Here is a 27,189-nt window from a genome sequence, read left to right as displayed (position 1 = left end):
CGGAGCCACTGGCATTTCGCTGTATTTCATCACAGGCAGGCACACACTTTAGGGTGGAAAGCTAAGATGCAGCAAGGACTGAGGTGACATCCTAGGACTGGTGGGAGCCATCACCCACATTCTTCACCCTGTGCCTGCCACCCAGGCAGCCCATGGGTTAACTCAGAGGTGCCAGGCTCCGGAGCAGGCTTAATTGACAGGAGAGTGTGGGCTGGATCTCATGAGAGCTATAATTAGAAGTACCTGCTTTCGAAGATACAAGGTACCCTCACCATTAGTGCCTGGGTGAGGGAGAGAGATGGGAGAAAAGGAGATGACACCCCAGAAGTCTGAGTGCGCTGACACTGGGCTTGAGGAAGGCAGGCGCTCCCTAGGGAACGGAGAACACACCCTGGGGCAGAGTCTGATCACGTGCTTTTGGCCCAGAGACAGCCCCCGCCACCTCCTCCTCCCTCTCAGTTCCCCACCCTGTTCCTCAGAGGTCCTGTGAGCCAGGCCAAAGTCAAGGCCAGAGCCAGCTTGTCCTAGTTACAGTACAGGTGAGAGTGATGATGTTGTGGTCCTTTCAAACCCGGAACAGCAGCTGGGAAAGAGGTGAGAGAGAAGGCAATTCCTTGAAAGGGAAGGATGGAAAGAGGAAAAATAAACAGCAGTAGAACCATGAGCACCTGGACATACACAAGCACGTAACACATGTATCACGCATATCACACACGCAGCGCGCGCGCGCACACACACACAGACACACAAGAGGACATAACCTTAGCTTAAAGATAAAGAGCTTAGCCTCTTAGACCTGCATTCCAATCATTTTCCAGCTGAGTGGCCTTTGGCATCTTAGTACCACCCTCCACCCCCGACCTCAGCTACTTAATCAGTAAAATAGGATAATAATAATAATAATTGTGAGGCTTGCATGAGATGATGTTTGTGAAATTATTAGCACGTAGTTGGCCTGCAAGAGATGTAAAGGTTAAAAACTAGTCATTGAAGAGTCAAGTAACCGCAGGATCTGCTGAAAGAAAAAGAAAAAAAAAATGGAGTTGAAAAGTTACAGGTGCAAGAGAGCTGCGGCCTGCTGCCCCTCCTGCCCCCGGTGGATCTGTGTCATCTCCATGGTGCCTGTGCTCCCAGCCCCTCCGTGGTGATCCTTGCTGAGTCACCCCCAGGGCGGAAGGGGGCCTGGGCTCGAGAGCCCTGGCGCCCAGGCCTCTGGGCTGCTGGTGCCCCTGCCTGCCGCGCCCTCAGCCCATCTCCGATGGTGCTTCTCGCCACTCCCACACCTCCGGCACCCCCCTTCTCTGTTCACGCCTGCTGGCTGCGGGCCCCCCTCCGCGGCTCCATCTGCTACAAATCTGTCCCGCCCTGCGTCTGCAGCATTGCCACTGCCTCTGCCACCTGTCAGGTGCCGTCTGCTCTGCAGACCCCTCCAAAGAGAGAGCCAAGAGCACCCCCCCCCCAAGGAGTCCCCCCAGCCCACCTTGGGCCCCACCCCTCCAGCCCTCTCCATGCCATCTTCCCATCAGATCCTACAAGGCAGGTACAAGTGAAGGCTCCTCAAGGTTCCACCTGGCAAGGGATGGTGGGAGCAAGACAGTCTAGAAGGTTCCATGGCGGGGAGGGAGATACTGAAGCTTCTTTTTCCCTTTAAGTCCTTACAGAAGACAAAACAGCGGGGAGCATGGAGCTGCTGTCCACGCCCCACAGCATCGAGGTCAGCAACGTCACCTGCGACTCATTCCGCATCTCCTGGGCCATGGAGAATAGTGACCTGGAGAGGGTCACCCACTACTTCATCGACCTGAACAAAAAGGAGAATAAGAACTCCAACAAGTTCAAGCACCGGGTGAGCGCAGGCCGCCCAGAGCGCCTCCTCCCAGAGGCTGCTCTCCAAGGAGGCTGCCGGCAGAATGCCTAGAGGGGGGCCCGACTCCAGCCCAGCTCCTCCTAGGGAATCTTGGGAAAGTTTAACCTCTCTCTTCCCCCGGTAAAAAGGGCACAATAATAATAATAATAATAATAATGCCAGCTTGTGAGAGGCTTCATGGAGGTAATTGTCTGTGTGGTGTTTGACTTGGGCCCAGCATACCATGAAGAGCACGATCAGCATCATGATGGCACCTTCCAACGGGGTGGGAAAAGCCAGGGTGGGGCCACAGACGTCACACCTGGGGATGTCTCAGGGGTCTGACAAAGCCCCTAACTCAGGAAACAGCCTTGTTGTTGATGGGGTGGGCCTTGGGCAGGGGTGGGGCCCATTGCTTGGTCCTCAGGCCCCTGAGGGGCGCTTTTCCAGGTGGCGCTAGTGGTAAAGAACCTGCCTGCCAATGCAGGAGACATAAGAGAGGCGGGTTCGATCCCTGGGTGGGGAAGATCCCCTGGAGGAGGGCAAGGCAATCCACTCTAGTATTCTTGCCTGGAGAATCCCATGGACAGAGGAGCCTGAAGGGCCACGGTCCATGGGGTCGCAAAGAGTTGGACACGACTTAGTGACTGAGCTCACACGCATGCAGGCCCTCGTGATCCTCTCTGCCCTCACCCTCTGGCCTATCCTTCACTGGGTTTAGAAAAGAGATGGCGTGGTGAGCCCTCTGATGGCTGGGGTGTCCTTTCCCTGGGTTAGAGCTAGTGTGGGGGTGGGCAGGAGGAAGGCTCCCATCTTCTTGAGCTGGCGAGCTGGCAGCGAGGCAGGGGAAAGAGTGAGGTGGGAAGGAGCTGGTTCCCACGACGACCGCATAGTGTGGGTTACTCACCCTCTCTTTCTTTGGAACTGGCTCTCCAATCTGGGTGTCTTTTGGCAGGCCAGTTGCCACGGTGACGTGAATGTTCAACACCACCCCCTTAACCCTCCTCCCCCCAAAGAAGAAGGCATATTTTCCCTTCCTCCCTGGCTTCTCAGCATTTGCCGTTGCCGTGGAGACGGCGCTGCAGTGTGCTCCGCTCTCGAAGTGTCCCTCGAAAATGAAGGTCTCACCGCCCTCAACTTTGCGGGCCTCCACCCCAGTGGCCTTTCTCCTTCGTTCCCAAGAGAACGGGAATCAGGGGTTAAGGGGGTGGAGGCCGGGGAGGGTCTGTACAGCCTTCCCAATGGCCACTGCTTGCTTCTGCAGGAAAAAATGGTGCCCAGGGCACCGAGCCATTGAGTCCTTGAGACTCCGGCTATCTTCAACAGGAAGGTGGCCATCGGGGGAGTGGGAGGCCTGGGGGAATGCCAAGGGTGGACGTGACCTCCACTTTGACTCTTGGCTCTCTGTCTGCACCTCACTTCTCAGGATGTCCCCACCAAGCTTGTTGCCAAGGCTGTGCCACTGCCTATGACGGTGAGAGGCCACTGGTTCCTGAGTCCCCGCACTGAATACAGTGTGGCAGTTCAGACTGCCGTGAAGCAGAGCGACGGGGAGTACCTGGTGTCTGGCTGGAGTGAGACGGTCGAGTTCTGCACTGGGGGTGAGGTTCTGTGGTCCGGCTGCTTTGGCTGATTTAGCGATGGCCAGGAGGGGGGCTTCCTCTTAACCCAGCATGCATTTAGCAACTCCTGCTATATGTAGGCACCATGCTCTGGCTGACACCATGGATGAGACCCACTCCTGCCACCCCAAAGCCTGCAGTCTGATGCAGGAGGCAGATGCGAGCACTGCTAATTGCACTGACAATACCACTTCTGGAAAGCGATGGAGTTACTTCTCTGGCCTGGGGCAAGCATACGTGTGGGAAATCACATATAACATAAATTTACCACCTTAACCATTTTTCAATGTACAGTCCAGCAGGATTAAGTATGTTCATGTTGGCACACAATCCATGTCTAGAAATTTTTCACCTTCCCAAACCAAAACATAATGCCCCCTTAAACAACAACTTAAATTCTCCCCTCATTAAATGCCCCAGAAACCAACCTTACTCTTTTTTTGTAAATTTGACAACTCTCAGTATCTCATATGGGACTTCCCTGGTGGCTCAAGACAGTAAAGAATCTGCCTCCCAGTGCAGGAGACCTGGTTCAATCCCTAGTTTGGGAAGATGCCCTGGAGGAGGGAATGGCAACCCACTCCAGTATTCTTGCCTGGAGCATCCCATGGACAGAGGAGCCTGGCTGGCTACAGTCCAGTATCTCATATGAAGGGAATCACACAGTATGCGCACTTCTGTGACTGGCTTATTCACTTGGCAAAATGTCTTCAAGGTTTATCCGTGTTGTAGCATGTGTCAGAATTTATTTCCTTTTTAAAACTCAATATCACCCCATTGTGTGGATGGACCACATTTTGTTTATTGATCATTGGTTGATGGACACTTGGTGGGACCATCACATTTTGTTTGTCTTGAGCTTTCACTCAGCCTTGGAAAATGGTCCCACAAACTCGCCTATTAGCTTGCAAACTCCAACATGAACAGACACTGGGGCTTCTGCGTATTGAGTCACTGGTGACCCAGGATCTGCCCCACAATCTTCCATTCTTTTGTTGTCCACGTGAGAATTGCTCCAGATCTTCTTCTGTCACAAGGAAGGGGCAGGAACATCCTTAGCCTCAGGCCTCAGAGGCTGCTGACTCCATCCTCTGCCAAGGTCTGTGCCCCAGCTCTCCTTGACCTGCCTTTCTCTTTTGAGTGGTGTTTTTTTCCTTAACTTGGCTTCAAAACCCCACTCTCTGGAGGTACTCCTGCACCTTGCAGGGAAAGTCTCTTGGTATACCCCAGAACTCTACATGCAGTGAGAGTTCATTCAAACTGGGGAGCTGGGGATGGCTGCAATCCAGATCCTCCTTCTCTTGTCAATGCAGCGCCCTGGCCAGGGCTGCATTAGCAAGGAGGAAAGGGCAGCTTTTCCTGCTTCGTTCAAAGGTGCTGTCTAGATGAGCAGCAGCCCTGCCTGGACCCCACAGCCCTAGCCTCTGGCCCTCGCCCATCCAGTCCAGTTTTACCATCCTGTTTCCAGGCTTCCTCCTTTCTCCTGGGATGCTGAGGCAGAGTCATTGCCCCTGACCCTTGGCTAAGCCTTCCCCTCAGTTGTCTGCAGTTTCCCCCTCAGTTATTGTTCAGTTGCTAATTCATGTCTGACTTTTTGCAACCCCAAGAACAGCAGCATGCCAGTCTTCACTGTTCTTCATGATCTCCCTGAGTTTTCTCAAACTCATGTCCATTGAGTTGGTGATGCCATCCAATCATCTCATTCTGTCCCCCCTTTCTCCTCCTGCCTCCAATCTTTCCCGGCATCAGAGTCTTTTCCAATGAGTCCGCTCTTCATATCAGGTGGGCAAAGTATTGGAGCTTCAGCATCAGTCCTTTCAATGAATATTCAGGGTTCATTTCCTTTAGGATTGACTGGTTTGATCTCCTTGCTGTCCTGAAATTATACCTGACTTCCATATAGTGGTGTGGAGAGGCTCATATTTGCTGTATTTGCGGGGCTCTCCCCAAAGGACCTCAGATTCTTTCCTCTCAGTCTTTTGCCTCTTGGTCTCTTTTCACATGAGAATGGTCTGGGATTACAGTCTCTGGGTCCCTCAACATGACTGTATAACTGGGCAGCCCTCTGCCCTTTTCTAATGCAGAACCCTGAGCCTCTGGTCACAGGGCATTGAGGCAACAGGACAGACAGCCTCCAGCTGGCCACGTTCCCAGCCAGGCCAGGTGGTCCTTTCTGGTCCCAGGTGCTGTGACTGTCTGGTTTCCCTTGCACCCTGAGGACAGAGGTGGGCTGATATTCACGGTGGGCCGTGGGTGATCTGAGGGGGAAGCTGTGATCCTCCGCCTGGCCCTCAGCTCACCCACCTGGACTCTTTCAGATTATGCCAAGGAGCACCTGGCCCAGCTACAGGAGAAGGCTGAGCAGATTGCAGGCCGCATGCTCCGCTTCTCTGTCTTCTACCGCAACCATCACAAGGAGTACTTCCAGCATGCCAGGTACGGCCAGCTCTGGACTTCCTGCCACAGCTCTGCCCACTACCCTGGCCCTCTGAGGTCACCTCCACCCTGTTAGTTGCCAGACCCTCCTGTGGTGTCCTCACCACCGCCCTATATCCCAGGCTGTTTCTGGGGGGGGTGTTGGGCTCCAGAGGAGGAAAAGGGCTTCAGAATGGGGCTGCCTGGAGGCACTGAACTAACAGTGAATGAGGTCCTGGGTTTAATCCTCCTTTCAGAGAGTCCCTTTTGCTCGGCTCTAAGGCTGCAGGTTGGGCTTTCCAGGTGGCACAGTGGTAAAGAATTCACTTGCCAATGTAGGAGACACAGGAAACGTGGGTTTGATCCCTGGGACAGGAAGGTCCCCTGGAGGAGGAAATGGCAACTCACTCCAGTATCCCTGCCTGGGAAATCCCATGGACAGAGGAGCCTGGCGGGCTTCAGTCCATGGGGTCACAAAGAGTTGGACATGACTGAGCATGCATGCACACAAGGCTGCATGTCAGCTGTCCCTCCAGTTCAGGCCCTGGTCTCAAGGGAGGTGGTGAGGGGAACACAGAGTGAGAGGATTCTGAGCAAGAAGGGTCGTGATCTTCAAACTGTGTGCTGGGAAGCCTGGAGGCTCCGGGGAAGGATCTCAGGGCATCCTAGGGTGGTGCTGAGGGCTAGTGAGGAACTCAGAGGAGGAGGCCAGGTGAGCCCTGCCCCATCATCCAGCCAGGGCAGCTTCAGGTTTGTTGCCTCTGCCTGCCTGTGTGTAATTTCCTTGGGGGACAGAAGAGGGGTTCTGCTTGAACGTTTGAAGTGTTTTAACATGTCTGAAAATTGGTGATCTGATCCAACACCCTCAGCCTACAAATGGGGAGACTGAGGCCCAGAGGGCCAGCAGATCCAGGGACTGCCCATCCACTCTTTGCTACCTGATACCTCCAAGTCCTTCTAAGGCTGGGCCAGGGAAAGCTGCCACTGTCACTGTTTTTATCACAGCAGTCAGCGGGGGTGGGACGCTCTGACCTGACCCCAGGGGGTCTTCTGTGTTTGTACTAAAGAAGGGAGGCAGTAGGTGAGCAGGGAGGACACTGGCCCGGTTTGGGCTCCTCTATCGGCAAGCAAGGGAGAGATGCAGAGCATCCATACGCGCTGGAATATAAAGATGAATAGGGGCTTCTCTGGTGGCCCAGAGGTTAAGACTCCATGATGGCACTGCAGGGTTCAGCCCCTGGTCAGGGAACTAAGATCACTGCAGGCTGTAGAGTGTAGCCAAACCCCTGCAAACCTGAGTCTATCAAGGGGCCAGTACAGCCGGATGGAATGTAGTAAGTGTGTGTGATTGCTGAGTAAGGTTCAGTACCCTGCACATAGTAAGCCATCAAAGTTTTTTTGAATACAAGTGTTTGCTGTTCCTGGAAGGTTTTGTTATTGTTGTTGTTGTTTTTTAATATTTATTTATTTGGCTACCTCAGGTCTTAGTTGCGTCACGTGGGATTTTTTTTGCAGTATGCAGACTCTCTAGTTGTAGTGCACAGGTTTAGTTGCCCCAAGGCCCATGGGATTTTAGTTCCCCAACTAGGGATTGAGCCCACACCCCCTGCGGATTGGAAGGCGGATTCTTAACCACCGGACCACCAGGGAAGTCCCGGAAGGTTTTAGAGCAGAAGGGAGGGGACACCTGTTTTGGACTTTGCAGGATGGTTAGAAGTTTGCCAGGCCAGGTGGGAAAAGGTAGAAAAGGCAGTCCAGGCAGAGGGAAGAGCACTGCAAAGGTACAGAGGCAGGGAAGACCTGGGGTGGGGTTCTTGCATGGCTGGAGGGTGTTACCTGTGAGTGTGGGGGTGGTGGGAGGTGGGGCCAGAAAGACCAGATCTTCCCGATCTTGCTTTCTGTGCAAGCCCCATCAAAAGGGTTTTAACCTGGGGAGTGGCAGGTTCAAATCTCTCCTCCATGAAGGAGTGGGCTGGATCAGCCCCATCTCTAGGGCCCTCCCTTCTCTTGCCTTCTGGAATGTTCTATTTGTGACTGGCGGAGGCGGTAGCTGGTGGGAGAACTGGGAGCTGGGCTGACTTCCTTCTTGGTCACACCACAGCTGCCAAGCCTCAGTCCAGCTAACCAAAAGCATTTTCTCTTCCTCTTGGCATTCATTTTCCCCCTGCGGTGGGCAGGACCCACTGCGGGAACATGCTGCAACCCTATCTGAAGGACAACAGCGGCAGCCACGGCTCCCCGACCAGCGGCATGCTCCACGGTGTCTTCTTCAGCTGCAATACGGAGTTCAACACTGGCCAGCCCCCGCAGGACTCCCCCTACGGCCGCTGGCGCTTCCAGATCCCTGCCCAGCGCCTTTTCAACCCCAGCACCAACCTCTACTTTGCGGACTTCTACTGTATGTACACGGCCTACCACTACGCCATTCTGGTGCTGGCCCCCAAGGGTTCCCTGGGGGACCGCTTCTGCCGCGACCGTCTGCCTCTCCTGGACATTGCCTGCAACAAGTTCCTGACCTGCAGCGTGGAGGACGGGGAGCTGGTCTTCCGCCATGCCCAGGACCTCATCCTGGAGATCATCTACACCGAGCCGGTTGACCTGTCCCTGGGCACCCTGGGAGAGATCAGCGGGCACCAGCTGATGAGCCTGTCCACCGCCGACGCCAAGAAAGACCCCAGCTGCAAGACCTGCAACATCAGCGTGGGCCGCTAGGGACTCCTGGGGAGCCAGGGAGTTAGGGAGAGATGGCAGGCAGGGTGGTGATGGGTGGCATAAACACAGGGAGCTGGCTTTCTCTCCCTTGCCCCCCTGCTCCCTCCACGCCATCCATCTCCCTCTTCCCTTCCCCTCCCCAGGGCACTAGAAGCAACGGAGGGTGGTCCCTTGGCAGGCATGGCCTACCCATGCCTGGCCGAATTGGGAAGGCTTCTTAGCCTCAGCAGGTTGGTGGGGAGGGCGGGTGGATTTCTGGAGACTTCCCCTTTCCTTCGGTTTCCCTGCCCTGCTATTTCCTGCCTCATCCCAGGCCTCCATCTCAGGAGACCTGCCCCCTAGGGTTCTCCCGCGAAAGCCTTCCCTCGCAAGACCCACCTGTAGCTTGCCTGCCTCCAGAAGCGAGCCAAGAGCTGTGGGCGTGTTCTTCCTTAGCCCCACCAACCCCATTCAGGGCCAATCACAGGATGCCCCTCCCCCACGGGCCTTGGGGGCGTCCTACTGCAGGCCCCACCCTCTCCCTCTATAAATAGTCTCCTGCACAGTAGTGACCCGCCCAACCCCAATTCCACCCCGTTATTACTTGTCCCGGAACACCCTCTTCCTGCATGGGGAGAGCCGTCCCTCTCCTTCTCCACCTGCCCTCTAGAAAAGGGCCCTCTTTCTCTTGGCTTTGGCGGCACCTGGCTGCTGGGGGGGGTTCCCTTTCTTCTGCCCGGAGATGGTATAAATCCCAGCGGACTTTCTCCATTGCTCAGAGTGCTGGGGTGTGCAGTGGCAGCCACTGGGGTCGAGGAGGGGGCCAGAGACCCCTGAGACCCAGAGGGACCCCTTCCTCAGTTGGGAGTGGATGGCCTCACGCCGAGGGGACCCGGCGTGGGATTGGAAGCGAGGGCGTTCCCACAGGGCCCTGGTACCCCACCTGGCTGCGCGCTTGCTCGCTCACTCTGCCGGGGCGCCGCCACTGCACTGTGCCTGTGTGTCATCTGGACTGTGGCTTCCCCGCGCCACCCCCACCTCGCGCCCCCGCCCCCCTGGCACTGTTAGCTCCTCACCTCACAGCGAAGCCAGCCTGCTGGCGGAGAGCCCCTTCCCTGGGGAGTTCTTGGTGAAGTCTTTCCTGGGCCACTCAATGTTTTCACCTCTTTCCTACTTTTGTACGGGTCATGGGAGTGGTGAGGGTGGACCGTGGAGACGAGCAGACCCGGTGAGTGATGAGGAGAGGTGTCAACTAATGCATCCAGCTGTTTGAGGGGCGGCAGAAGGATGTCAGGTGAAGGAGAGCAGCCTCCACAGTGACAGCGGACTTCTGTGATGAAAGACAGAAGGGGGCAGCAGGCCAACAAGGCCATATCTCAGTGAGTGGGCGAATGGGACAGCTGGTGGCCTCTTCTGTAGCCACAGGGAATGGTGTGGTCATCTGTCTCTGTGGCCTGGATCAGGGCTGGGGGCCGTGGGAGGTGCATGGAGGAGAGAATGTGGGCCCCAGGCCCTTTCCCCTCTGCTGAGGGGGTGGCCCGCTGCCCTCCCCCGGCCCTGTGTCTGCCCTGGGCTGGGGGCACACCCACCTGTGCTGTGCTTGCATCAATAAACCACCATGGCCTGAGAGCCCTGCCTTTCCTTGGGCTCTGGGAGGGGAGGGGTGGATGAGCTGTAAAGTCACAGAGGAGCTCGCACAGGCCACCTGGAATCCTCTCCAAGGGTGTTCTGGACTCACTGTGGGAGCCAGGGCTCTGAAAGCAGAGCCACATCTCCAGCTTGGGAAGGACGTTGGAGGTCAATGTGATGTTACTCTGCACTTTGCAGATGGGAAAACTGAGGCCTCTTTGGGGAGAACCTGAAGCAATCTGAAAGCATGACCCAGGTCCACAGGTCCCCTGTTTGGAGCCCCTCCCACTGCAGCCACCTGGACTGCATCAGCCCCACATACCACTAAGCTCCCCTCCCCCAGAGCCCAAGTGTCCCGTCCCCAGCGGGGCTCCTTGTTTGTGGATCTGAGTCACCTCTGCGTCTGTTATTATGGACTTATTAAAATGATCCTCTGCTGGAGTGGAAAAGCTCCAGAAAAATTAGAGTCACCTCCGTGACACTGCTTGGCTCAGGGCTAAATGAACATGTGTCATCCAAAGCTTGGGTCCTGGCCTCCTTACACCAGGAAGGAAAGCTGAAGGGTAAATGCCACTTCCCGAGGGCCTACTATGTGCCCAGGCATCCGGCCAGGTGCTTTCACACACAACTCCTTTAGTCCCCCACCCTCTATGATTCCCATTTAACAGATGAAGAAACTGAGGCACAAGGTTAAAAGGCTTGCCCGTGTCTAACAGCCAGTAGGTAGCAATGCCCTGGATTTGATTTAGAAGCTAGAATCTTCCTATTTCACTGCCCTGTCTCCCCAGTGTATGCCAGGAATCCCCTGGGACTCTAAGACAGGGGTGGGGCAGATCTCTGTCACGGCTGCCTGCCTTCGGGAGGGTCTCCACAGAGCTTCTGGTCTATCAAGTCCATGCCTAGCTCCTGAATAACACCAGGGGGCACTGTGGAGTCAAAAGTGCCAAGGAAGCTTATTTTAAAGGCATAGCGGGGAATATTCGGAGCCCAGGGTTCTAGGGTGGCTTCCCAGGTGGGACTAGTGGTAAAGAACCCTCCCACCAATGCAGCAGACGTAAAAGACATGGGTTTGATCCCTGGGTTGGGAAGATCACCTGGAGGAGGGCATGGTAACCCACTGCAGTATTCTTGCCTGGAGAATCCCATGGACAAAGGAGCCTGGCAGGCTACAGTCCATGGGGGTCACAAAGAGTCAGACACAACTGAAGTGACTTGGTGTGCACAGGGTTCTAAGGATGGGGCGGTGACCTCCAGGGTCCATCCTTCCACCTCTGGGCAGGACCTGAGGGGTTTTCAGTGTCCCCAAGAGGGACAGGCTTCAATCTTCCTTTTGTAAATCCTTTGTCTGTTTCTTAGGAGAAGAGATTGGCTTCCAGGGTCCTCTTAGCGGAAGATGAAGAAGCTAGGTGAAGCAGGGTGGTGGTGGGGTTGCATGTAGGTTTCCTCTGGAGAGCCTCTTCTTGCTTCTCCCCAGATGGCCACTCTCTGACACTCCGGCATTGCTCCAGGCACCTGTCCAATAGAGCTGGGTCAGGTCATCTGCTGGCATCTGCCCTGGGGTCCTTTTTGATCAGTGCCCCTCTAATCTGACCTGGTAGAAGGAGAGAGGTCTACATGTGCACACATACACGCACACACACTGCTTCCCTGGGCTGGATATGGAAGACAGCCTTGGTGACCATAGAGAGCTGCAAGGTAAAGGACAACCTTAGACTGAGGCAGCCACTGTCCAGCAGAGGGGCTTCAAGTTAGCCCTGCTCCAGTGCAGGCAGGGAGAGACAGTGGGGGCTGGCCACCAAAGGGCACTTCTAGGTTACAGGTGGGGTATTTTGCTGTGCAGGTACAAATACAGACACACTCAACACATGGACATGGCCTCACACACTCCTAACTCTCCACCACACACACATGCATACACAAACACATACACACACACACAGACTCACACACATATGCAGTCTCCTCTGCCCAGACATATACCCATACTTCCCTATCTGTTCCTTTCCCCCGGAGTAGCATCTTTCTTTTAATCCTGGATGGATGACAGGCCCCCCAAGGAAGTGGGAGAGAAGGCACCAGTTCTGAGGACCCTCACAGTTTCATCTGGCTTTGACATGCGTCTCTTTTCCACGTTAGGAAAAGAGGCGGTAGGGGTTCCAAGGAAGGGGATGAGGAGGGACCATTCCCCGAAATGGAGGGAGGCCTTCAGGAAGCTGAGCTGAGGTGATTGGCCATAAAACAGCTTGGCCACAGCATCTGGAAGAGATTGGAACCAGATGTTCCTGGGATGGGGGAGGGGAGAGTTGGGAGGCTGGGAGGGAGCTGGAGCAGGAGAAGCGGATTGGTCAGCAGGGTGGGGGGGCCTGGGTTGGGGGCCTCCTGACTCTGGGAGAAACATCTAGCTGCTCCCCAAGTCAGGCACTACTATTTTTGCAAACTGGGACAGCAGATCTCTTCACAGATTCTAGAATCAGCCTTGTGTGTGGGGACAGTCAAGCACAGGGTGTGACTTGGGAGGTGCCCAGAAAGTCTACCAGCTACCAAATATGTCGCCTGCCACCCTGCAAGCCCCGCCCTGCTGTAGCATAAGCATTGCCCTTTCTGGCAGACAGATGCAGTTCTGCGCTCAACTCCTAACGCATGACTGGAGACTGGTGAACCCAGACATTTCCTTTTAGTGCAGGAAGCACGTCATCTGGGAACTGGAGAATTGTTCAGCAGATGACGGGAAAAGAAGACCCGTTTACAGAGTGCCTATTTGCTAGGTGCTTTGACAGGCTCCCTTCAATGTGTATCTCTTCCTTTCTCTCTGTGTTATCATCCTTTGGGTCAAGATGAAGAAACCAAGTTTCAGAGCAGTTAAATGACTCACCCGCGGACACACAGTCACCAAATGGGAAAGCTTGTATTTAAAATCATCTATGTTCTTATTTTATCATACTTTACTTATTTTTAAACTTTTTTTGGCCATGCCTCTCAGCACGTGGGATTTTAGTTCCCTGACCAGGGACTGAACCTGCACATCCTGCATCAAAAGCGCAGAGTCTTAACCATTGGACCGCCCAGGAAGTCCAGAAACTGGCTGTGTTACATTCAAGCTTATAACTTCCCAACCGACCGAGAAGCACGTGGGGTTAGAGTGCAGGAAAGGGAAAGAGAGGGGCAAAAAGGAGTGAGGGAGCAGTGAGGGGCATCCAACCTTCCTTCTGCACTTGAGCCAACGGTTGGCCCTGGAAGCTCCCAGCTGCCTCAGGGGCCTGACTCTTGGAGACTACACCCTGACAGAAAGAGTTACTGGGGAAAGGTGACAGAGTGGGGAGCAGAGGCCCAGAGAGGGGACAAACTGGCCAACATCACAGGGCGAAGCAAGGCAGAGCTAGGTCTCCTGACCGCCAGGCCAGGGCTGGCTATGTCTTCCAGGGGTTAGAGAAGTGCACCCGGTCGGGAGAGCCTGGGGCTCCAGGGTTTGGGGTTATCTCCACCCGGGTTTCCAGGCTGGGAGCACCATCTGGGGCAGGATCATTCTAATTATTCTGCTGCTGGCCACACACTCAGGACCAGGGGACCTCAGAGGGAACTCAGGGGCTTGGGGACAGTTGGAGTTGGAAGGGTTCTGTCCTCTGACATGGAATCACCTGAACGGTTGGGCAGCTGCACTGGGGTTCATCTAGTCTTGAAGCCTGCAAGCAGCCAGAAGGTGAGGATGGGCTGGGTCTGGAGAATCATTCATTAAGTTCTGGAAGTATATCAATGGCCTGCTGCCAGCTCCCAAGCAGCCTTCACTACCCAGAGGTAGCCTCTGGGAAGAGGGGCCCAGGGAAGATGGAGGGCCCAACCAGCACAGGCCCCTGGCTCATTAGCAGGGCCCGAGTCTATGGCAGTGATGGAGCCTAGGGATGGGTCCCCCAGGCAGCTGTGTGGGTCAGTCCTGACCTGCGTCTGGCTGTGCTGACCAGGAGGGAGGACAGGGTACTCTCTGCCCTGCAGCCTGGACCTGGGCTAGGATCCTGGCTCCCTTCACACATGTGGCTTGTGTACCAAGAGTGTGGTCCTCTGAGCTTCCAAGCAACCTAGGGGCGCTGGTGAGGAGAGCTGGGACCACTGACAATGAACTCTGCTACAGAGCTGAGCCCAGGTTGTTTGGCAAAGTGTCCAGATGAGATGCCAGGGCGGCTCCAAGTGGTTTGGGGGCCTTTCTGTTCTGTTCATAGTCCTCTGGGCTGTGCTGAACATTCTGGTCAGAGGAGGTGGAGGGGTGGCCATGACATCACAGCCTGGGACCTAGCTGGCCCTCCAACCATCACCCATTCCCTCACCTGCACTTAGGACTAGAAGAGAGGGCTGCAGCCCGATCGTGGGGTCACATCAGTCTATTTGCACATTGGACACTAGCTGTGTGTCTGGTTCCCATTGTTTAAAGGACCAGTATGGGATGCGACATGCCATACTGTTCCCTAGGGGCAGGTCCCCCACTAGAGTCCAGATTTAGTATCTGGCACATCTGACTCTGCTATAGGGAGAAGTCTAGGGCCAGGAAAAGACCCACAGTCCCACTGGAGGCCCTCAGGGAGCCCCAGGCCTTGGAGCAGACCACTGGCTTGCTCTGGAATCTGGGAGTAGCCAGTCTAGGCAGGGAAGCTGGGTCTTCTCTGGGTTTTCTTTCCCTGTGAGATCCATGGAAAGTAGGGAGAGAGGGTCCTTTGAAAGGAAGGAGCAGGGATGTGGTTTTTCTCCTGCTGGCCTCTGGGGAGACAGGTCTGAGGTCTGTACCTCACTGTTGGCTGGCGAGGGAGAAGGCAGAGGCAGGAAGGAGAGGCCAGACATGACACAGCCATGGGTCGCCTCGGGAGAGGGGGCCAGAGCTGGAATGTTTGCTCTGTGGCTGCCTAGCGTCCAGCTCTTGTCTTCCTGAAGAGAGATGGTCCCAAGGGGCCAGCACTTGGGGGTCTGACCTTCAGGAAGGAAGGTACTGGGAGTTGACTGATGGATCTGCTCTGGCTGATGATAGTACTCTGGGTCCGGGTGGTGGGCTAGAAGAGCCCACCACCCGGACCCAGAGACAGAAGACCCCGGTGGAGAATGTCTAGACAGACACATGCCATCATCCCGTTGACATCCTCCTCCCTTCCCATTGCACAGCCGCTTTACAGAACGTTCCGTTCTGCCCCTTGGGTTGTGTGGGAGGGTTATGAGGTACAAGGGCGCCTGCAGGCTCAAGTGTGCAAGGCATCTGTATCTGTGTGTGCCCGAGTGTGAAATCACACTCTCAGGGGCCCTGGAATCAAGGCAGGAAGGGCAGCCCGCAAGGCCAGGTGTCCTGGCTATGCGCAGGCCTCAGACTCACATCTGGAAGATGTGCGCCCAGCACCACCCCCCTCCACTGCCACCCCCACATCCCAGACAGCCTCTGGCACAGGACACTGGCTGTAACACTTTCGGTTTATTGGCTGGGGTGCCCTGGTGTGGCTGACCAGCCGCTGGGCCTGAGAGAAGCCCTGTCTTGTTGCCCCCACCCCCTCCCCTTCATCCTCCCGCTGCCGCTGGCTGCATGTGGCTCCTGTGGGACATGCACGGAAATTCGCACCCCAGGAAATGGGCGGGGGGGGGGGGGTGAGGTGGGGGCTTCCAACAAAACCAAATCAGGGGAGGGGGAGGGGTGGGAGACATACATTACAATGAAGATATGCCACTGGCTATACACAATAGGGTGCATGGAGATGGGCAGGGAAGGTGGGCGGGTCCTCACACACCGGGCTGGGCCCCCAGGGAGGAATGGCCACTTCAAGTGTCTCAGGGCAAGCTCTGGCACCCTGGCCCTGGCCCCACTCCCAGGGTTGGGGGCGAGGGAGGAAGGGATCGTGGGGCAGCAGCTCATGTGGGAGTCCAGTGCCCCACCTCCCGAGGACAGCTTCACCAGGACCATCAGCCCGCAGGTCCTGGCACCAGGGGGCGGGGGCACTGGGACAGGGTACCTACTTTCTGCCCACCCCCCGCTGTCCTTCTCAGGTGACTGAGGGCAGCAGGTCTCCCATCCCTGCCGTGTGAGGGCAGCGGTCACTTTCTGCTGTGTAGAGTGTCCTGGAACTTCGTGCTGGTATATCGCAGGTGGAAGCCTTTTTTGGTGATGGTGTCATCTGAGTGGAATTTCACCAGAACAGAGTCGCCTGCCGAGTACACCTCCTCAGGAGGCTGTTAGAGGAAAGGGGTGGGCATGAGGCTGAGCACCGGGGGCTAGGACTGTTGTTTCCCTCCCCAAGTTCTCCGGCTATAAGGGAGGCGGGTGGCTTCAGACTCCCGCCAGGTTCCCCCAGTGCCTTGAAGCAGGAGGAGGACTCTTAAGAGCTGGAGTTTAACGGGGCATTTGGAGTAGAGGGAGGGCTTCCCAGGTGACTCTGCTGGTAAAAAATCCACACACCAATGCAAGTGACATGGGTGTGATCTCTGGGTTGGGAGGCTCCCAAGAGGAAGACATGGCAACCCACTGCAGCATTCTTGCCTGGAGACTCCCATGGACAGAGGAGCCTGGCAGGCTACAGTCCATGGCATTACAAAGAGTCAGACATGACTGAAGCGACTTAGCACGCACACTGGAGTAGGGAAGGTACCGGGGGCTGGTCTTAAGTTCAGAGTCACACTTCCATTCTGTACCCAGTGCCTAACTAGTTAGTTGTGAAGTCTCAGGCAATGCACTGCCCCTCTCTGGGCCTCACTCCCCTCAAAAGCAAATAGGAAGGAGCAAATGCTCTCTGCTCTCCAAGTCTAGAAAGGTGGGTGGAGGTGGCGGGGGCAGGGGAGACAAATGAGAGAATGCCTGTGTCAGGGTTTTGCAAAGGGAGTAATTTGTCAGCTGCCTTCTTGCAATCCAGCTTTCTCTTGGAGAAGACCGGACAGCTGGGTCCCCAGACCTGGAGTCGGCCTCTCCCCTCCTCCCCTCCTCAGACGCGGGCCATGGTGGGCTCCAGGTGATGCCCTTTCCGAGGCTCCTGCAAGCCCCTCCTCGCCTCTGTGTGCAGCGCTGAGTGGCAGCCGCCCATGGAGCATCAGCACACGGAGGCCCTGGCCCTCGAGGCGCCTTGGGGATATTTCCAGCAACCATGCCAGGAAGCCTTGACGGAACTGGGTTCCCTCCCCAGTCCCCTCCCGCTGGCTCCAGCCTGATGGCAGTCTCTGCAAGAAGCCACCTGGGGACACCCGATTTGGTGTGTGACTCACCCGAAGGTGTCAGGTCAAGGGAGATGCAAAGGGCAAAGAGGTGAGGGGGCGCTCGCTTGGTAGCCCAGGGATCCAGAGCAGCTGAGCCCGGTCGGCAAGGGGGCTGTGTGCTCCATGTCCCCATCCCCCCAACTCTGTCCCAGTCCTATCCAGCCTTTGCCAGTTGACAAAGGCCGAAGCTCTGCTCCTAAGGGGAGATTGCACTGGCCAATGCTGGGTCCAGCAGCTGCTGCAGCTCCTGGGAATATTAACCCTTTCTGGGGCACCCAGGCTGTCCTAGAGCACGGCCATGAGAGGCAGGGGAGCAGGAAGTGATGGGCAGGAGGGCATGTCTGAGTGTACATATGAGTGTGAGTACATGTGCCAAAGTGTGTGTGGGTATGTAGAATGGGAAGGGGAAGATGGCATTCTCTGAAGGAAGAGAGGATTAAAAAAGAAAAGAAAAGAAAAGAAAAACACACCAAAGAATTCACAGGCTCTGCCTGGAAGAAAATAAATCCACCTCTGTGGTTTTCCTGTGACCTTAGTTAAAACCCCATCAAGAAAATTCTTGCCCACTGCCTCTGAAAGTACCATTTTATGGACCAAGAAATGATGCTCAATGTCTGCTTGGACAGCAGCACCAATATGCTTCGGGACCAGCTGGCCTGTCACCAAGAAGAGAAACTGGCAGTGGAAGAGATGAGGGTATTGTTATGGCTCGGCCAGGATAACTGCCCAGCGCGGCTCAACTCAGCTCTGGGCCCTGGCTCTTGCCCCAGCCTCTGCCCTCATTCCGGGCCCTGCTCAGCTGCCTCTGGACCAGGGCAAGGGAATGAGGGGGCAGAGGGAACTCCAGTGTAAACTGCCTTGGAGACCCAACTGAAGTGGTGCTGAGCAGGCTTGGGTCAGGGTAGGGTCTATCCCAGAGGCTGCAGGAACCTCAGTGTCAGCCAGAAACGACCTGGTTTCCTGGATGGGGATGGCCCAGGGCCAGGTGGGCCTTTGTGAGCTGGGAGACCCAGCAGGCTGGACCTCTGGCTCCTGCAAAGTGCCAGGCAGGGGCTGCTGCACACGTCTACAGAGGCACAGGGTCCCTGCACTGGGTGAAAGAGGTGAGGAGCGTGGGGGCCTCACCCCTGAGCCACAGTAGCGTCCCAGCCTGGGGGCAGTGCTGTCATAGCCGTCGAAGAGCTCCATGTAGTCATAGCCGCAGTCGCTCTCCTCTTCCACCTCGAAGGTCTGGAACACCAGCTCCACGCCGTAGCCTTCCTCGGCTACAATGACCCACTCACAGTCCACTCCCCCCGGGTAGTTGTTGTCGCCAAACTGGGCGTGGGAGTAAAGGTCCTTGGTCTTCACCTCTGCCCGAACCTGGCCACCGCACTCTAGAGGGAGGAGGGGGACACAAGGTCAGCTGCCGCCCCGGAGCACAGTCGTGGCCCAGGCACTGTCCCTCCCCACGTGCAGCCCTCCTGGCCGGATGGAGGCCCTGGGACAGCGCCACATGGCTAGAGATAGGTGGGTTTGGATCCAGCCCAGGACTTGGCCTGGAACTAGTGCTCTGCTGCTCTTTCTCTGGAGAGATGCCCACAGAGGCCCGGGGACACAGCGGGTGAAAGGCCGTTCTCCATGGAGGCCCCAGGGAGGGTGCACTTGTTGCAAGAGAACGTTGCTAATTTGCTCCAGTTGATAGCTGTCATGGAAGAATGTGGGCTCTGTGACGCCAGAGCTCCTGTTCTTAAGCGAGAAGATGTCCATCTGGGTTTTATGTGAAAACTCCTAATTTTTAAATGTTGGCTCAGGTTTTTAAAAAACACATTGTGGGCCAAACATAGCAGCTCTGAGAGCCATATGGAGTTCCGGGCCTCCAGTGTGTGACCCTGTGCTGGGAGGGGCCAACGAGGGCAAGGCCATCCGTGTACAACTTCTCTGAATGTCCTCCGGCCTCCAGGACACCTGGGCTCACAGTGGGGGTTGTGGGGGAGAGAAGTAGGTGGGCAGGCCTGAGCTGAAGGGAAGGAGGGGAGGCTGTGGACCCATCAGTTCTGCGACCTCCCCAACAGGTAGCTTAAGACTCCAAGAAGCCTACCAAGCCCTCAGAGACCACGGCTGGCCTGACATCCCAGGCCTCGCAGGACTAGGCTATAGCCTTTCTCTGCAGCCACACCATCCCCAGTTGACTGCTGTCATCACATGCCCACTGCTCTAGCCACACTACATGACCTGCATTCACTTATGTACACCCAGAGCTATCTGGAGTTGTGGCTGTGCTTGGGCTCCTCTCCCACCTGCAATGACCCATCATCTCATACCTAGAGCAAGGCCCTGATCGTGTTTTGTCTTCTGTTGGAATTATCTGTCTGGGTCCCGTCTCACCCCCAGGCTGCGGGTTCCCAGGTGGGCAAGGTGAAGGGCTCATGGCTGATTCATTTCCCCATGCCCCTCTGAGTCCCCTGCAGGGGGCCAGGGCTCCATAAAAAGTTGTTGAATAAATGAACGAGTAGATGCAGAGCACATCCCTCAAGGACTGAGGTTTGCCTGCTTTGTTCATTTTGTGACCCACGCTCAGGATGCTGTAACATACATGCTGCGTGTTAATGAATGAACGAGTGGATTTAGGGGGTGGGATGTGGATGGGCCACTGCACAGTCAAGTGTCCTGCCACTAGGGACTCCAGAGATTCCCTCCCCATCTCTGGGTTCTCTACCCCTTGTTGTTACTGCCCTGTTTTCTGACCTTCATACCCTAAATCAGGACTTACCCTCCTTTGCTCAGAAGGCTTACTTTGCTTTCAGTAATATTTTAAAAAATATTCAGTACATATTTTTTGAGCACCTACTGGGGCCAAGAACTAGTCTAGTTGCTACAAAGACAGCAGGGCCAAGATAGAAAGTTCCTGCTCTGTGAAGGTTTACTTCTAGGGGGGCAAGGAGAGTAGATAATAAGCAAGTAAACAAATATATAAAATAATTCCAGTTGGTGAAAATAAGCATGTTGGTGAAAATAAAGCTGAATGATATATAAAAAAAAGAAGAGGGTATTGCTTTATATTAGATGGGCAAGGAAGGTCTCTATACTGAGGAGGCATTTGAGCTGAGTCTCAAATAATGAGATAGAGCAATGATTCCAGGGAAGATGATTTTAGGTGTTTCAAGCCACAGAACTGCTGGTGCAAAGGTCCTGAGGCAGAAATCAGCTTAGCAGCCTTCAGGACATGCTGTCTCCCCACCTGGCCAGGGGCTGGGCCTGTCTGTCTTCAGGAGCTATTTGTAAACCCCCCATCCAAGCCCCCAGTCTGCATTTGAGACCAGAATCAGCAGATGCCTTCAGGACAAATGACTGCATGAGGGCACCTGGCCTGCAGTGGGGATCACCTGTGGAGTGGGACGCCTGGAAGCCCTTCCTCTGCACGGAGTTGTCAGAGTAGAAGCGCAGGAACATGCGGTTGCCAGTGGCCAGGACAGGCTCGGGCTTCTTGCTGCCGCAGAAGCGGCCCAGGACGGGGGCCTTGGCGTCACGCCCATCATACACCTCCAGGTGGTCATAGGCACACTCAGGCTGGGACTCGATGTCCATCTCCATGAAGGTCTGGAGGGTGTGAGGGAGAACAGAGAATCAGGAATATGGCCAAGGGCAGGAGACATGGGCAACAAACCAAGACCTCTGGACCCCAGTTCAGGACAGTGGCTGCTGCTGGTGGATGGGGAGAGGGAGGACCTAGCATGGGGCAATGGCAGGTATACCCCACCATGATGCTGGGGAAAGGGCCTCTGTCCAGGCTAGACTTGCAGTTCCCACAGGGATGCTGGCCCTGTGGGCTCAGCCAGTCGCCAGCCTAAGGTACTGTGAGTGACATGAGGCTTTGGAGCTGATGGGAAGTAGGTGATGCGTAGATGGCATGGAGGAGCAGGCCTGGGAGTGGCACCTTACCAGCTTGACCCGGTGCCCAGGGGTGCTAGAGATGGCCCAGGTACACTCCTTCTTGCTGGGGTACTTGTCAGGCCAGTTGGGACTGGTGATGGTGCCGCTGCTGGATGTCACCTTGTGGTCACAGCCCGCTGTGGGGAGGTGAGGCAGGGAAGGGGATCAGTGGGGACCCCTGGGTTCTAATGGCCCCTATGAAGAAAGGAAGCCGTTTCCTCCCTCCCACCTACTCCTTTCTTGTTTCTCTTGTCTTCCACTTAGAAATGAGCTGAAGGCTCACACGACTTGTTTTCTATTCAGCCATCCAGCCTGGGGAAATCTGGCTGCTTGGTTCCAAGCTGGCCCTCGCCTGGCAGCACCTATGGAAGCAGCCCTCCCAGGTAGCCTGTGGACCTTTGAGGCCATCTGGCCACACCTCCTCTGCCCCCATCCTCTGATCTCCTGCCATGCTTCCGTATTCACAGAAGACTTTGGCATCTGACTCAGTTCTCTCCACTCCACTCCTGCCACCATCCTAGGTGACGTCAGCAAACCCGTGGATGGTCCACCCACACGCTGACCTCCCCTGACCTTCTCAGTTCTGAGTTCTCACTTCCTTCCCCATGAGGCTTTGCCGTCACCCACAAATTCTTGGTGCTGGTGGCCACCTCTCATTCTTCCAGGGCACTCAGTGCCAGCGCACCCCTCTCCCCCATTTCCCTTAACACCTTGTCAACTTTAGAGAGATCTCCACGGTGTTGATCCTTCTGGTTTCTCCCAATACTTCCTCCTGGGTTTACTTACCTTGCTTCTCCATCAGCTGGACCACACGGCCCATCACCCCGATTGCTCATCAATGGCCATGCTTGAACTGTACCATCTTGGAAAACCCCATTTGTGGTCTCTAAGTGTGGCTGGGCCCCCACTGCTTGGTATTCTTTGGACTCACCCTTCACCAGCTCCATCTCTCACCTCCTCAGCTATGGCTCCAAACCTTTGGCCCTCTCCTCAACTCCCAGCTCCCCCTCCCAGCAGACCACCTCACCTCTTGCCTCCTGGGGAAAGGCAGAGTCTGCAAATATGAACAACTTCAACTTCCTGACCCCTACCTGCAAACTCACCTTTCCACTCACCTTCCTTCCTGCCTCATCTCAGAGAAGGTGCCCCTCACCCTGGGCAGGAGTAGATTTTCCTTCATGAGCTGGAGCTCACTGCTGCCCACCATCCGGGGACCTCTGTATCACACGTTACCCACGCTTGCTCTCTCTGCCAGCTCATCCAGCCCACGAACCTTCCTATACTTTGTGCATCCTAAAACAACACTCCCTTCTGACTACCATCCCTCGTATCTCCCTTTTCTTCAAGAAAACGTGCGATGTCACGTTCTCACTGCTCATGACTCCTTGATCCATGGCAATCTGCTTTCTGCCTCGGAAAAGCACAGCCTCACAACTCCAACTGAAATGCTGATGCTCTTTATTCCTTATCATCCAATCTGACAGGTCCCTCTGAGGAAAAGCCAGTGCACTGCTGGGATGAGAAGGAAAAAGGGGTGGGTGGTGTGCAGCCCACACAGCTGCACCTATAGTCAGAGGCTCACAGGATGAATGCAAGGCCGCCAGGGTCCAGAGAGGAACAGGGCCCTCTCGGGCTGTGTGGAGCTGCTGGTCTCCACGTTTGAGCTATGAGCTGCTTCTATTACTCATCTTCAGCTTTCCTTGTCCACACTCACTATCTCCCCACTTTTACTGGTATTCCCCGCCCTCTAATTTATTTCCACACCTGCTTCTCTTCCCAGCTAGATAGCAGTCTCCTCGAGAGCAGAGGGGTCCCCATCTTTAATTCCCCACAGAACTTGGCACGGTGCTGCACCCTCTGCCGGGGGCGGGGGCGGGGGGAGGTCAGGAAATACTGATTTGTTGCTAGCCCATCACTTGAGTAAGGAACCATGTGTGCTTCTCAAGTGACTCAGAGCCACACATAGGCTACCCTCCCAGGAATTTTACACCTGCTTCTACTCTCTTGTTGACGCTGATGCGGAAGGTTCCTTAGGAAAACCTTCATTTTCATTGAAAGAACAGAGATGGCATGCAGTTTAGAAACAGCATCAGAAGAAGGTCCTCGCCCTAGCTAAAAGATGTGGGGGCTCCATGAGTCAGGTGAACTCTGTATCTGGGAGACTGAAGTGGGGGTGAAAAGCTCTGGAGTGTCTACTCAGTGCTTCAACTGTGTTTATTCTAGTTGGCAGTTTATTTTCTGGCACCTTGGTTGTCCACACAGTGACGGTGTGGAAGAGGCATCTGCCAGGCCCTGTGCTAAGTGCTCAAAGCAGGGGCTCGAAAGCTTAGGGCCACCTCGTGAGTGAGACAGTCGAACTCAGAGGGGTGAAGGGACTGGCCCAAGAGCACACAGACACTCAAGGTCAAAGGCGAGTCTGCGTTGTGTAGCTGGGGACAGTGCATCGCCAGCTGGCACAGGCCACAGTGGTAGTGATCAGAGGGAGCAGGCCAGGGTTGTATTGTGTATGAAGAGGAGGTATCACGTGATATGGGAGAGGACACGAGAACTGTTTTTGAGCTTCTGCAGAGCCTCAATGTCGGGGAGGCCGCAGCCCTATTCTAGGTGTCCCTAGGGGTCAGAGTACGTGACCAGTAATGGTGACACACGTGATCGTGCTTGCTACAAGCCAGGCACTTCTCGGAGCACATCACGGTGTCACCGCCCAACCAGGCAGCACCTTCGAGCAAATCCAGGTGTGGAGGGAGGGATTCAGCGGCTCAGGGCCCACAGCTGGCTAAGAGGTGGGGCTAGGCCAGGCAGCCTGGCTCCAGAGCCCAGCTCTTCACCACTGTCCCAGCTCACCTCCCTGACAGAGGGAGGCTGGAACAAAGAGACACACCTGAACATCAATTTGAAGGAGTGCTAGTTACCAGATCAGCTTGACAACAGGGCCTGTGGGTAGCCACAAGCCCCTCCCCTCCGTGTGTGTGTGTGTCTTGAATGTTGCTGGTGGAAGGAGGAGCATGGAAGGCGAAACGAGGTGACCTCAGAGATCACTCAGCTTCTTGAGTCCAAACAGAGGCCGAGGGAGATGGCATCTCTGAGCCCTTTCCACGGTCTTGGCTCTCAGGCTGCCAGCTGGCCATGGGCACTTGGGCCACTTACCTTCCTTGCAGTCATGCTTGTTGTCATGGAGGACGAAGCCACTGCGACACTGGCACTCGTAGCTGCCGAAGGTGTTGACGCAGTCCTGCTGGCAGCCACCGTTGTCCTTGGAGCACTCGTCCTTGTCTGCAGGGGAGCAAGCAAGGGAGGACCGGTCTGTGCACGGGCCAAGGGTAGTGGCACCCCAAGGGAAGTGGGGGGCCTGGCCGGGCATCCTCCCCACCCTGGGGGAGGCAGGGCAGGGAGCGGAGGTCAAGGCGATGGTGGGGGTCCAGGGCACTGCCTCATGCAGAGCCAGCTGAGGGGGCCCAGCTGTGCGGAGAGAAAGTTGAAATGGATGGAGGGAGGGTTGGGGTCTGGAGCTGACCAGCATGGGCACCCTCTACCATTACCTGCTTACTGGACAGACGGACAAGTGGAAAAACAGACACATGGACAAGCAGACTGCAAGAGAAAGGAGCAGGACGCAGGGGTCCCTCTTTTACTTCACAACAGGAAATGTCACAGACACCATCAAAATGGGAGGGGGCGGGGGGCAAGGAGGGGCCCCTGTCCATGTGAGGGGGGTGGGGGCGAGGAGAGCACCAGTTCTGTCCGGCCAGAGGGAGGTGGGCCGGCAAGGCCGAGCGGAGGTGGGGGTGGGCGGCTGCAAAGCCCCCAGCCCATTCCGTCCAAGGTGAGGTTCCTGAGTAACAAAGAGTCCGGGAGGCCAGGCTGGCCTCACTGGGGGGTCCGGTTTCTTTTCTGCACTCGGAATTTGAGCTGGTGGGGGCGTCCCCGGGGGGGCTGCAGAGCTGGCCTCTTTTCTGAAACGAGAGAGAGAAGGAGAAAAGGGACCGGGGGGGTGGAGGGTGGGGGCCAGGGAGGGAGAGCAGTGAAAACCAGGCCTGGCTCCGAGGCGGGGGTCCATGGGCAGGGCAAGGGGCGGGGTGGGGGGGCAGCAGGACACACATGCAGGACAGCCATGTCCGGCGCAGCCAGGTCACGGACGGGCAGCGGGGTAGGGGCGAGGCACAGCGACAGGGGACGGGTGGGAGGAAGCCTGCGGCAGGGACAAGGCCTGAGTGTGAGGAAGAGGCCGCACGCTGGGGAAGGAGACTGAAGTCTGGCAGAGGGGAGCGGTCCATGGGAAGGGGCCTGATCCAGAGCTTGGCTCTGTCCTCCTGGTGCTGTGGCTACAGAATGTGTTACAGACAGACACACCCTCACATCAACACAGCAACAGACACTGAATCCCTCACCCCGCACTGTCCTCCTGATCCGGCAGCACAGACACCCACCCACAGGGACACACACACACACATGTGCACAGGATACACACCAGCCCCTCTCACACAGACACCACATGCACACACATCGGCCATCAGCCACCTGTGCACATGTGCACACGCAGACAGATGCTGGTTGCTCAATCCTCACATGTAAGGAAGCACACGCAGGTGCAAACACAGGGGGGACAGCTGCCCTCAGGGCCCTGCACGTGGCTACAGAGACACACTTGAACGCAGACACCCTGGGCTGACCAGCGACCTGCAGAGGGCTCATACATCCAGCTGCTCCGGCTCGGGTGGGTCTGAACATGCACACTCCCATGAACACAGAAACTAATACACAGAGAGACACATGGTCACAGGCATGCTGTACGTCACACACACATGTTCTCCAGTCTCTCCGCAGTCATTTTGGGCACTGGGTGCCTGGCACGGAGGCAGGCATTCAGGGAAGGGGGTTGTGAGATGAACACAAGAATTCCAGAGATGAACCCCAAGCTAGAAAGATGCCTGCTGGCACTCACATGGCCAGGGGGGATCTGTGACAGCAGGAGCCCTGTCCTTGGTCTCCCTTGGGAGAAGGACCTGAGGGCCGGAGCATGGACTCGCAGGTGGCCTTGCTTATCCAATCCCCTCTCAGGCCAAGAAGGATCCAGAAAAACCCAAGGTCAAGAGGTGGAGTCGCCAAGTCCTTCCCCCAGTCTCCTAAGTTAGAGAACCATGGGGGACCCTGAGCGAGGGCCCTGTGGAAGCTGCCTTTGCACAAGCCCTGTGAAAATGTGGGGGTGGTTAGCACCCTACAACCCATCCTGGGAGTTCACTGAGGAACACACTGGTGACCCTATGCTGGGACCTTCAGGGGTTGCAGCTCCATGGAGTGAGCGAAGATTTTCCTGAAATTGACCCTCAAACCTTCCTTGTATTTCCCCTAAATACCAAGTATGATGCCTGGCACATTGTAGGGGTCAAAGAGATACTTGCCCAGTGAACAACTGAGTGGGAGAGCGTGGCTGAGTGCAGCAGTGAGAGCCTTGAGCCCCGAGGAGGGCCTGCTACAGTGCCTGGGGCGAGGCTCTGGCACGGTGGTGGTGGGGGTGGCCTCTTCTGGGAGCCAAGAATGCAGGTTGCAAGAAGGGCAGGAGCAGGGGTGGACACAGGCTGGGACAAGGAGATGGCACTCACCCTCCAGTGCCAAATGCCCCGGAAGGTGGCTGGGGTCACACTGAAGGTCTTCAGGCTCTCTCTTCTTCTTGCCTTATGGTCTCCTTGCTGGGTGTCCCAAAGTCCAAACAGCCCCTCTCCTGAGGGGCCAGAGTCAGGAGCCCCAGGGGGCCCTGAGGGCTGAACCTTGATGCCCAGTGGCGAGGGTCCTCTGCAGGTTTCTTGTGCAAAAGGGCACTGCATGTGTGCGTGCATGTGTGTGTGTGTGTGTGTGTGCGCGCATGCATCTATG

General features: G+C 56.0%; 2 protein-coding genes across 2 annotated transcripts in view; one reads left to right on the top strand and one right to left on the bottom strand.

The window, feature by feature from the left end:
* The first annotated feature begins 1,508 nt into the window (after positions 1–1,508).
* PHYHIP (phytanoyl-CoA 2-hydroxylase interacting protein) lies at positions 1,509–8,595 on the top strand. Its single transcript, XM_052645304.1, has 5 exons — positions 1,509–1,536; positions 1,653–1,846; positions 3,273–3,447; positions 5,787–5,904; positions 8,061–8,595. The coding sequence occupies exons 1-5, from the start codon at positions 1,509–1,511 to the stop codon at positions 8,593–8,595; spliced, it is 1,050 nt and encodes a 349-aa protein (XP_052501264.1).
* Positions 8,596–15,807: 7,212 nt separating this feature from the next.
* The window catches only part of BMP1 (bone morphogenetic protein 1), a 45,580-nt gene continuing 34,198 nt past the window's right edge, over positions 15,808–27,189 (bottom strand). Inside the window, exons 16-20 of the mRNA XM_052644704.1 lie at positions 24,466–24,591; positions 21,328–21,455; positions 20,772–20,985; positions 18,532–18,782; positions 15,808–16,392 (exon numbers count right to left, since the gene is read on the bottom strand). Coding sequence (XP_052500664.1) covers positions 16,258–16,392; positions 18,532–18,782; positions 20,772–20,985; positions 21,328–21,455; positions 24,466–24,591 — 854 coding nt within the window. The 3' untranslated portion in view covers positions 15,808–16,257. The remainder of the gene's footprint in view (positions 16,393–18,531; positions 18,783–20,771; positions 20,986–21,327; positions 21,456–24,465; positions 24,592–27,189) is intronic.

This window comes from Budorcas taxicolor, chromosome 8 (genome assembly GCF_023091745.1).
Source record: "Budorcas taxicolor isolate Tak-1 chromosome 8, Takin1.1, whole genome shotgun sequence".
NCBI lineage: Eukaryota > Metazoa > Chordata > Mammalia > Artiodactyla > Bovidae > Budorcas > Budorcas taxicolor.
This window is presented reverse-complemented; position numbering and strand designations above follow the sequence as displayed.

Bases quoted from the DNA above. Each gene is read 5' to 3' on its own strand.
- PHYHIP (XM_052645304.1), top strand. From the start codon at position 1,509: ATGCCATCTTCCCATCAGATCCTACAAG. The intron at 1,537-1,652 runs GCAGGTACAAGT...TTTCCCTTTAAG, and splicing joins TTCCCATCAGATCCTACAAG to TCCTTACAGAAGACAAAACA. The intron at 5,905-8,060 runs GTACGGCCAGCT...TGCGGTGGGCAG, and splicing joins GAGTACTTCCAGCATGCCAG to GACCCACTGCGGGAACATGC.